The sequence below is a fragment of the Gigantopelta aegis genome, chromosome 1, assembly GCF_016097555.1.
Source record: "Gigantopelta aegis isolate Gae_Host chromosome 1, Gae_host_genome, whole genome shotgun sequence".
NCBI lineage: Eukaryota > Metazoa > Mollusca > Gastropoda > Neomphalida > Peltospiridae > Gigantopelta > Gigantopelta aegis.
Window position 1 is genome coordinate 44164116 of NC_054699.1, and position 12375 is coordinate 44176490.

Sequence of the window (12375 nt, forward strand, 5' to 3'; positions counted from 1 at the left end):
CTGGGCATTGCTCTACGACCACTTTCAACCGAAAAAAAACTGCTTTTCTGTTCCCCCGGTTGCCAGACAATGACCCGACAGTAGCATAGTCGACAAAAGCCGGAGCAGTAAAATTTTGGGCGGAAAAAGCGTGAAAAACGAACCCATGTCCAAGAAGCGAAAGGCACGTGCCAATACGGCATTGACCCAGCGATTGTGTCGCGGTGCGTTCACTGGTCAACTGTGCAAAACATCTGGCTAAAATATTGAGCGGTGTTGATTTCATCCGTTTTTTTAGGTTACACGGTTACTTTTTTCGAATGTAGGACAATTGCTCACCGGACAATACCTCACCAATAAAGTGAGAAATAGGACAATTGCTCACCTTTATTTTTCATTTTAATTTTTAAAAAAAATTTAAATAAAAATTTCATTTCCAGTATCAGTGGGTGTATAGAAATATCAGTTAAACACAATAAAATAACAAAATTAATTCTAAATTAACTATATTTTATTCCAATTCAGCACAATCAGTTCAGCATAGAAATGTTAGTTAAACACATTTTAATAAAATAACAAAACTAATTATAAAACAACTATATTTTAAACAAGTTTAGCACATCAGTTCAGTATAGAAATGTCAGTTAAACACATTTTAATAAAATAACAAAACTAATTATAAAACAACTATATTTTAAACAAGTTCAGCACATCAGTTCAGTATAGAAATGTTCAGCACAATCGAATATTGTGCGAGATGTTCTGAAGGAAATCTCCCAGTCTCCTATTTCCATCAGAAAACTCCAGACACAAATTCTGCAGTCTGCTTTGCATCTGCTGAGTGGACCTCTTCACCCTCTTCCTAGGTGGTTCATCTCGCTGATGTTGCAGGGTGAGGGTGGAGACCAGTGCCTGGTCTTTGCGTAGACAGTTGATAGCTGTCCACACAGAAGGGTGCTGATGGCCAACCAGCCTCTGGAATCCAATGTTCCATGATTCACAGATGTTGTTCGTTCTGGAACCATCTGCAAGGGTGGTGACATGGATGTTCCAGAGACCTGGTGGAAACATGGGCGCTATCTGACGAATACGCATCCCAGCTTCACCTTCTCGCTGAACTCGTCGGAATGTCCCACTGACATAGGTCTGGTCAAAATAGTTCAATATCAGGGATGTTGTCACGGAGGAAAGCCATACCATCCATCACTTGATTCAGAGGTAGAAATGCCAGACCATCTATCATCCCTGCAAACATCTTGACATCTCTTTCAGTCTGATACAGTTTTGTTAGTCCAAGGTCCTGTATCTTTCTGTAGGTACTCTGGCACAAGTGGTAGAAACATCCCTGTGTCCTCACGTGTTCCCCCAAGACAGATGAAACAGCTTGTATAACAGCCTTCTCAAAGTCTGTAACCACTATTTCCGGATCTGGATAGAGACCATATTCACCACACTTGTCCAGTACACATTGAAGCAGCTCCTCATAGACTGACTGGTGTTTAACACACACCAAAGCATATACACAAGACACTGCTGATGTTCCGAGTTCAACACGAATCACATAAACTTGGGTCTAGATGTTTGGTGCCATCTTGAAGTTCCCATCCATATACCAGGTCCTAGAGCGTGCCAGTAACTGAAGTGCTTGTTGCGTAGCAAACACCGTCACACGGTTGTTGGCACCAGATCTATTGTCATGGATGAGGAAGGGCTGGGCATCATCATTATCACCAGTATTGGTCCATTCACCATCAATCACCAAATCGCGCGGAGATGCAGGCTCAGCAGGGAGAGTTCCACGTTTCTGCCGGCAGATGGTTCTCTTCAAAGTGTCCATTCTCCCAAGGTTAGCACGGGCAGTGTTGGATGCTTTCTGTAGACCAGCAGCTAGAATCTGAGCAGGTCTTGCTTTGATGGTCAGGGCTTTCTCCCTCAGGGATGAGCGCACCTTGGCCACCTCAATAGCTGCCTCGTCAGGATCATGATCATGGATCTTATGGAAACGTACATCAGTCACATTAACATCAGTGGTAACGGCGCCTTTACAGCCAGAGGACCGTTGATGCACACATTGCCACCGAATCCAGTCCTTCTTAGCTATTTTCTTAACATACATAAATCCTTCCACACAAAGCTTGCTATGACCTCTCTCTGTCTTAATAATCTCCATAATTGCTAATAAAAACAGAAACCCAATAACTATATATACCTATAATTGAAGAAGTACTCCTATGTGAGTGAGTCATGTCAATTTTACTATTTTTTGTGATGTTTCTAATCCTTTTTTTTTTTAAAGCTTTCATGTATTAAGTGTAGTGATAAAAGGCTACAAAGTCACTAATTACTAAAAAACAACACTATAATTTAGAAATTATATGTTTTATTAACAAAAGAAAACATATCAAAGGTGACCACGACATTAGGGTGATCATGAAAAAGGAAAGTAAACAGTAATAATAATAAAGGTGAGCAATTGACCTATTTCTCACTTTATTGGTGAGCAATTGTCCGGTGAGCAATTGTCCGTACTCCACTTTTTTCCGCTAGTATACAAGCTCTCCACAGGAGATGTTTTGAAGGCACCAAGACAAAATCTAAGTCCCTGGTTGTGTATAGGATTTAGCATTTGCAAGTAAGACTTACGTGCTGACCCATACACAATGCACCCATAATCAAGTTTAGACCGAACTAAAGATCTGTAAATTCGGACAGGGTACCCACGGGACAGGGAAAACAGGGAAAATGGTTTTAAAAAATTCCCTGCAGGGAAAATTCAGGGAATTTGAAATTTTGGTCCGATTCAGGGAAAATACAGGGAATTTTATTTGGGTGTAATGGAATCTGGAAAATTATCAGTGAATTTTGTTGAGTCCTATATTGTATATACATGGATATGTATACCACATCAGGTACAAATGTAATAAACCTAAGATAGTGGTGTTTTGGATTCCTTTGTCTTTTTTCATGATGGTACTGAATGATAGCTACTGGTGATTTCTAGTGTATGTTTCAAAAACTATCATAGATTTATTTTTATTGAGAAATCATCTGGTCACTATATCAAATTGTTCCACCAAGGAAATGCCGTGTTTATATGATCTATGTATAGCACCCAAAAAACTAGAAGTCAAAATGGAAATAAGCGACCATTGCTCCAGAGCTTATTCTATGTATATCAGAAATGTTGAGTCATTAAATTTGGTTATGCCATACTAATGTATCATTAACAGTGACATAGTGTAGTCTTAGATCTGCTTTTCTGACATTTCTGCTATACATAATAATCTTCAATGTGAACACTTATCTTTGTGATAATTAAATCTAAAACAAAAAACCTGGAAGAAAAAAAGATTTTTACCAAAATATTTTTAATGAAAGTTGTGCACATATTTGGAAAAATACATTCTGATCCAAAGCCTTTATTATAAATTTATAAGGCAAGATAAGTCTCCACAGCTATGAATGAAACAGGGACATTTTAATCTTAGTTTAAAATGCCCATGTATGTGTTTGCTTAAGCATGCTATCATTTCAGGTGGAAGTTTCTATCAAGCTCATGTAGACTGCCTGTAGTAATTAGACTTAGTTTTAGTTCATCATGACAACCTTCAATCCTGTTTGGCTAACTGACCCTCAGTTCATAGACTGGCTTTCAGCTGCTCCTGATAACCCTCATACTTGCTTCTGCAAAAAATGTCACAAGATAATATCTCGGAGTAACATGGGTAGACGGGCTCTGTCTAGTCATGTGACCTCAAAGAAACACCAGCAATGTACAAACAAAACGAATGTTGTGGGCATAGCAGCGTTCTTTAACAAGAACACCGGTTCAAATACAACTACTGGATCTTCTGCTGCTGTACCTCCAGTTAATGTACCAGGAGTGAAGGATAGTGAAGATATCAATAGACAGCTATTGCAGGAAGATAGTGAAGGTAGAGGTGAAGTTATCCCTGTGCCATCTGCACCAAATGTAGCAAAATACCTTCAGACGAAGGAAACAAGAAAAGCTGAAATTCTGTGGGCCCTCAAGTGTGTAATGAATCATTTCTCATTTTCATCAAATGAAGATATGTCAGAGCTTTTCAGGACAATGTTCTATAATAGCAATAGAGCTAAAAACTACAGTTGTATCCGCACCAAAATGGCATACCTTATGACATTTGGTATCGCTCCAGCTTTCAAAGACAATCTTTTGAAGACTGAGGGAACGTGATGTGTACACCATCATGTTTGATGAGGCCTTTAATACAGTTCTTCAGTTGGACCAAATGGACGTTGTTGTGCGATTTTGGCACACAGATGTGGTTGAAAGCAGGTACCTAGGGAGCCAGTTCATCAACCACACACGGGCAGAGGACTTAGTGGAAGCCTTTAAGAAAGGGGTGGCGGAGCTCGATATAGCCAAGCTAGTCCAAGTAGGGATGGATGGCCCAAATGTCAATCTAAAAATGGGGCAGCTACTAACTGAGGATAGGAAAGGAATTGACCCAGAGATTCCTGAGTTGCTAGAAGTTGGGGTTTGCAACCTCCATGTTCTTCATGGTGCTTTGAAAACAGGATTCAAGACAACAGGATGGGAGTTAGAGAAGCTGCTAAGATCATTGTACTGGCTGTTTCACGATTCCTTTGGGAGAAGAAGGCAGTACACAGAAATCACAAAGTCAACTGTCTTTCCAATGAACTTTTGCGCAACCCGTTGGACAGAGGATGAACCAGTTGCACAAAGGGCTATCGAGATGCTGCCAAACACCAAGAAGTACGTAGAAGAAACCCTGAAGAAAAAGAAATCCGAAATCCCTACTTGTGCATCATTCATGACTGTGAAAGAAACTGTGTTGAACGACAAGCTTTTAGTTGCAAAGCTAGAGTTCTTCGTATTTGTTGCAAGACTATTAAAGGAGTTCTTGACCAAGTACCAAAAGGAAGAGCCACTGATCGTATATCTTGCAAAGGACATAGCTTTGCTACGAATGATGTGCTGGGACTGTTCATCAAGCCGACAGTATTAGAGGCAAACAACAGTGGCTACAAGCTAGCAACACCTGACGTTACAAAGGCAGAGAATCATTTACCAGCTAAACAACTGAAACTTGGGAATGGCACCAGGGAATGGCACCAGAGAAGCCCTGGAATCTGCTAGGGTATCACCGCTGCAGGTACTCGAATTCAGAAATGTCTTGGTGTGCTTCGTGCCTTAGTGACAAAAATCCAGGAAAGGTGCCCTCTAAAGTATTCGTTTGTTCGGTCCTTGGAAGCACTTGACCCCAAGGCAATCATCGCAGAACCGGATTCTGTCCAAAGGAGCTTTTCGACCATTGCCAAGAAGATGTCATCAGATGGAGTCGGCCGTTGGTTGCGAAGAGTTCGCTTGCATGTACTAGCAGAAGGTAGAAGTGCACGTACCTGAAAAATTGAAACGTGACTTAATAACCCAAGACTATAAAGTTGGAAGGCTCAAAATGATAAATTTAAGTAACTTCATGATTGCTTTAAAAAGCTCATGGATACGAAGCTTGTTTCTGGATAATTCAAAATGGATTAATCTTTTTATGTCTGTTACAAAGATATCAACAAATGAGTTAATAATATATGGAGATTGCTTCATAACGAGAAAGCAAACCAAATTACAAATAGGTTTTGGAGAGATACATTACTTAGAGGGGTAAAGATAGAAAGTAAACATAATCCTCAAACTGTAAACGATATTGTATGTATTAATCTCTGGCATAACAGTGAAATACTTATAGATCGAAAACCATTTATTTATGTAAATTTTATATAAGTATATATCATGCAACACAAAAAAAAAAAGTGCACGTACGTCATTGTCATATTGACTGACACCATGGGCAAAGATCTGGCCTGGCTTGTCCCGGGTCCTGGCAGCTTGATCTTTCATCGAGTTGCGTATTTTGGCGAGACGGACGTGGGTCTGATCTGCAGCATGGTTGTGGGGTTTAACTGCTTCTGGGTGCTCTCTCTGTAAGTCTGTTATCATAGAACCTCGACAATTACCACTAGATCTTTTGACACATTTCCACCACAACTTTGTTTTGCGAGTTGCATGTTTGGTATACATGAACCCCTCATGACAGATTTTGTGACCACCCTTATTGCTATGAATAACTTCCATATTAAATAAACTTCTGATACTAGCAAGCTGGAGAATATATTTATATATAGTGAAACACATTTAACCTTAGGCAATTGATAAATCATTTACAATAGGAAGCCCTTAGTTTAAATCTATCCTAATCAGTAAGCTAGACCCAAGCATCACCCCTGCACAATATGAAGACTCTTTCTTTAATCCTGCCTAATTGACCCTAATTAATAAGTGTAACAATTAGTCACCACCCATGCACAATATGAGGCCTCTTTCATTAATTAAGCCTAATTGACCTACTTAACAATTACCCCATGCATACTATGAGTATGATGCCACATTCTCAATACTCTACAAACCCATACATTTTGTTATAAAAATTGTGACTTTTTTTCCTGTGACTTGTTTTCCAGCCACCTCAAAAATAACCCCCATAAATTTGGTCTCCTCCACAACTGGAGCCGGAGTTTTGTCCAGAAACAGCTGAGGATCTAAATGGTGACCTCTTTTCTAGCAGATATGCATACAGACGGTTTTTGACTTTGAGAATTGAAATTCATTGTCAGCTGCCCATTGTTGAAGTTTATTCAAACAAAGCTGCAACTGACGTTCAATGATACTCATACTGGACGACCTGTGGCAAATTTGAAAATCGTCGACATATAACGAGCTATCAACACCAGGTTTTAAACACTGGGTGATGCCGTTACTGACAGGATGCTACCTTGAGGCACACCCATCTCTTGGGAGTGAGAATCGGATAACGTAGATCCCAATCGTACCTTGAAAGACCTATTCTGTAAGAAATTTGAGATAAAGCCAGGCATACGGCCTTTCAAAATCCCATACTTCCACGTGGTATCATAAGCTTTCTTTGAGGTCAAAAAATACCGATACCAAATGCTGGTTATGGATAAAAGCATCTCTACAAAACGGAAGAAAGATCGTACAGATGCTGTTGTGTTTAAACAGTTGTTCATGGAAATTCAAGACAAGTACCGTAATTACATTCCTGTGTATACAGATGGATCACGGGATGGAAATTCTGTGGCTTGTGCTACAGTCTTTCCATGAGACTGCCCGACTCAGCATCGATCTTTAGTGCTGAAGTTTGGGCAGTCATTAAAGCCTTAGCTGAAATCAAGGATTCTAGTGCATCCAAATTTATTATTTTTACTGATTCACTTTCGTGTCTCCAAGCTTTAAGTAATATGAAGCTGGACCATCCCTTAATTGGGATGGTGATACGAAAGTGTGTCTTTTTATCTATTGCCAATAAAGACATTGTATTTTGTTGGGTTCCCAGCCATGTTGGCATCAGGGGTAATGAAAAGGCAGATTCAGCTGCCAAGTCTGCTTTGGATTTGCCTCATGCCAGGGTTGGTGTACCTTATACTGATTTTAAAAATAATATCAACCAATTTATCTTTTCGACTTGGCAACGTGATAGGGACGGTGAGGTTGCGAGCAAGCTTCGTGCTATCAAGCCAGTCTTGGGAGAGTGGCAGTCCTCCTATCGACAGTGCAGGAAGGATGAAGTGTCTTGTGTCGTGCCCGCATCGGTCATACTCATTTGACCCATTCATTTATCTTAAAGGAAGATCCTCCACCTCAGTGTGAGTACTGTCAGTGTACTCTGACGGTACACCACATTTTGGTGGAGTGTAAGCATCTTCATGAAACTCGAAAAGATATTTTTGGCCAAAGTAATGTTCCATCATTTCGATTCCATCCAGAACGTATTTTACAATTTTTACGTGACACCGAGTTTTATTCTAAATTTTAATTATATCTATCTGTGATATTTGTATTTTTACACAGTCCTTTACACTGTTTTTATTTAACTGTTGAATTTTTATATTCATGTTGATCATAAAGCAATTGTTTTTGCATTTACCATAGTTTGACACCCAATAGCCGATGTATTTTTCGTGCTGGGGTGTCGTTAAACATTCATTCATTCATTCATTCATTCATTCCCTACAAAACGTTTCAAATCTAACAAACATCAAACCGCCCGCGTAACCACTGGAGTACATCCCACCCCGTATATTTATAATTGCTATTGGATATTTAATTTAGTTATTGTTTTAGTTTTATATTAATTGAGAATAATCGTTTTATTATTACTACATGTTAGCGTGAATTCCCCCCTCCTTCCCCAATTTATCCGGCTATAACCTCTCTCTTGGATTTATCCGGTTGTCGGTTGTACAGCAACAAACTCAAACCAACATGTCATCAACGACTACTGCTCCTTTAAAAATTAGTCATTTTAGTAATATTAATCACATAAAAGACTGACACAGCCAAATGTATAAATAGTTTTATTATTGTTTTAAATCAGTGATTAAAATAGATTTTAAAATTATAATAATGTAAAAACATGAAAGTTAGACCGGTTTCTGTTACGCTGCAATTGTAAAGTTGTACCAGCGGCTATTTGGCTCCCATGGTATGAGCTTTCCCCGAATTGTTTTAAGTTTTCATGTGTGTGACCCCTGCGTGTGCTGTAACCTCACCGTGGTGCAGGTGTAACATTCTCTTTGAGAATGGCCAATACAGCACAAATGGAAGTTTAGAGTAAAAGTAAAATTCGGTGTCCGTAAAATTCTGTGATATTTGTATTTGTATTTTTGGCACAGTTTCTTTACTGTTTTTGTGTTTAAACATTGAAATTGTTTTAACTGTTTTCATGTATGCGTATAACTTCATGTGTGTGAAGCTACTTTGCTATTTTAGAGTACATTTAAGAGAAATGTAAAATAGTCGGAATTATGACTATAACGTAATAAAAAAATATAGTGTGTTCGTGTACAGTCGAGACTGGTCTAACGGCCACCTGTATATAACGGCCACTATAAATCCCGCCCAATGCATTTCCTCCTTTCACCTGTATACATACCGCAAGTTATCCCCTAAAATATCCACATTGCATGTTCCCTAGTAGTAAAAAAAAAGATTATATTCTGGACAGTGTGGGTGGAAGAGTGTGCACACAAAAACCCTCTCCACCACAAACATATCAGGGGCGGCGGAGACGGTATGGCCGTGCCACTTGTTACAGAGGTATGGCATGGCCGTACCACAATTTTTTACACTGTGCCACCCCTGCATATGTACATTGGGGGGGGGGGGGGGGGGATACGGAGACACACATATGGAAACAAGAAGTTTCGAGGCCGTAAGCTGCTCAACCCCAATGTGTGGGTGTAAATTGGTCTCACCAAAATGCCGACTGGGGTTGCAAACGTTTGTCTCATGTGTGTCTGCATGAACGTACCAGTACCGTCATGTTGTTGGATGTCAGAAACCTGCAAATAACTTATGCGACACTATTACAAACAGTAGCAAACGAGAGATGCGGGATATGAGAAAAGATATTAAAACTATAAGCACTATTAGGGTTTGTCAACCAAATGCAGTAAATGTGATGGCATATACAACAATATATTATACTATAGAGTCGGAAAGACTTGTAGACGGGCTTATAGAGTTGGAAAGACTTGTAGACAGGCTTATAGAGTCGGAAAGACTTGTAGACGGGCTTATAGAGTTGAGAAGACTTATAGACAGGCTTATAGAGTCGGAAAGATTTGTAGACAGGCTTATAGAGTTGGAAAGACTTGTAGACAGGCTTATAGAGTTGAGAAGACTTATAGACAGGCTTATAGAGTTGGAAAGACTTGTAGACAGGCTTATAGAGTTGAGAATACTTATAGACGGGCTTATAGAGTTGGAAAGACTTGTAGACAGGCTTATAGAGTTGGAAAGACTTGTAGACGGGCTTATAGAGTTGAGAATACTTGTAGACAGGCTTATAGAGTTGAGAAGACTTGTAGATAGGTTTCTAGAGTTGAGAAGACTTGTAGACAGGCTTATAGAGTTGGGAAGACTTGTAGACAGGCTTATAGAGTTGAGAAGACTTGTAGACGGGCTTATAGAGTTGGAAAGACTTGTAGACAGGCTTATAGAGTTGGGAAGACTTGTAGACAGGCATATAGAGTTGGAAAGACTTGTAGACGGGCTTATAGAGTTGGGAAGACTTGTAGACGGGCTTATAGAGTTGGAAAGACTTGTAGACGGGCTTATAGAGTTGGAAAGACTTGTAGACGGGCTTATAGAGTTGGAAAGACTTGTAGACGGGCTTATAGAGTTGGGAAGACTTGTAGACGGGCTTATAGAGTTGGGAAGACTTGTAGACGGGCTTATAGAGTTGGAAAGACTTGTAGACGGGCTTATAGAGTTGGAAAGACTTGTAGACGGGCTTATAGAGTTGAGAAGACTTGTAGACGGGCTTATAGAGTTGGAAAGACTTGTAGACGGGCTTATAGAGTTGGAAAGACTTGTAGACAGACATATAGAGTTGGAAAGACTTGTAGACGGGCTTATAGAGTTGGAAAGACTTGTAGACGGGCTTATAGAGTTGGAAAGACTTGTAGACGGGCTTATAGAGTTGGAAAGACTTGTAGACGGGCTTATAGAGTTGGAAAGACTTGTAGACGGGCTTATAGAGTTGGAAGACTTGTAGACGGGCTTATAAAGACTTGTAGACGGGCTTATAGAGTTGGAAAGACTTGCAGACGGGCTTATAGAGTTGGGAAGACTTGCAGACAGGCTTATAGAGTTGGAAAAACTGGTAGACAGGCATATAGAGTTGGAAAGACTGGTAGACAGGCATATAGAGTTGGAAAGACTTGGTAGACAGGCATATAGAGTTGGAAAGACTTGTAGACGGGCTTAGAGTTGGAAGGACTTGTAGACGGGCCTATAGAGTTGGAAGGACTTGTAGACGGGCCTATAGAGTTGGAAAGACTTGTAGACGGGCCTATAGAGTTGGAAATACTTGTAGACGGGCCCATAGAGTTGGAAATACTTGTAGACAGGCGTATAGAGTTGGAGACTTGTAGACGGGCCTTGTAGACAGGCTTATAGAGGGTATCGTTAAACATTCATTGATTCATTCATTCATTTTTCCCCTGCGCTTGCTGTAACCTCACCGTGGTGCAGGGGTGTAACGTTCTCTTTGAGAATGGCCAATACAGCACAAATTGAAATTTTGAGTAAAAGTCCGTATCTATCTGTAATATTTGTATTTTTGCAGTTCTTTACACTGTTTTTATTTAAATCTTGAATTTGTATATTGATGTTGATCATCACCTTATTTGTTTGCATTACCGTAGTTTGACACCCAATGGTCGATGTATTTTTCATGCTGGGGCGTCGTTAAACATTCATTCATTCATTCATTCCGATTGTCGCTTCAGAATACCACATGTTGCAGCAGGGAAGTCATATGCAGCAGCAACAGCAGCAGCACGGGTTTCCATGAAAAGCATCACAACCAATACCGATATTACCTGGCCACTTGATGAACAAAAATATAAAAAGCTGTGCGTCAGAAAAAGCCGAAAAGCAAACAGCAAAAGCTGCCCAGAAATATATTATTAAAATCTTCCTGCACATTCTTCAAAGTTTATTTTGCTTACTTGTACAATGGAGAGAGCACTGGATAATTATTATAATAAATATCTCCTCTACAGAACTGGGAGATTGGCAATTTATCTTTTCGACTTGGCAACGTGATTGGGACGGTGCGGTTGCGAACAAGCTTCATGCTATCAAGCTAGTCTTGGGAGAGTGGCAGTCCTCCTATAGACAGTGCAGGAAGGATGAAATAGTATTGTGTCGTGCCCGCATCGGTCACACTTACTTAAAGGGACATTCCTGAGTTTGCTGCAATTTTTAAGATGTTATCGACTAAGAGAGACTTTTTAACGATTGTAATTACATATCAAATATATTTTTCTGCATAAAATATCACTGGCTGTATATTAAACGTGTTTTTGATCGTTCTAATATTTGTACTAGGTTATATTTTATTTTATTTCCTAAAATATATTTTTTCGTACGTACGAAATTATTTGAAGACAAAATCCAGTTTGGGCTTCTTACAAATATTAAGACGACCAGAAACACATTGAATATACAGACACTGATATCCTAAACAAGAAAATATATTTAATATGTAAGTTTAATCGTAGAAATATTTTATTAGTCCGAAACATCTTACAATGCAGCAAACTCGGGAATGTCCCTTTAAGTAGGTGATGTTGTCAATGAAGGACATTCTAAAATCCAAATACACACAATGGACATTTTTCTTGGTTCTGCGTTGGAGTAACATAGAGCTAGAAAGTTTGTTTTGTTCATGACTGGCTAGTGAATGTCAAACATTTGGTTATATAATCTAAGAGGAAACCGCAATAAGTTTTCGTTTTGGGTAC

The 12375-nt window shown here is 39.5% G+C and overlaps 1 protein-coding gene across 1 annotated transcript; it reads right to left on the minus strand.

Moving 5' to 3' along the window:
- Window positions 1-609: 609 nt before the first annotated feature.
- On the minus strand, window positions 610-2604 carry LOC121368303. The gene is given in 1 exon segment (XM_041492975.1): window positions 610-2604. A coding segment is annotated over 1 exon segment (1020 nt). The 5' UTR covers window positions 2150-2604; the 3' UTR covers window positions 610-1129.
- Window positions 2605-12375: the final 9771 nt, after the last annotated feature.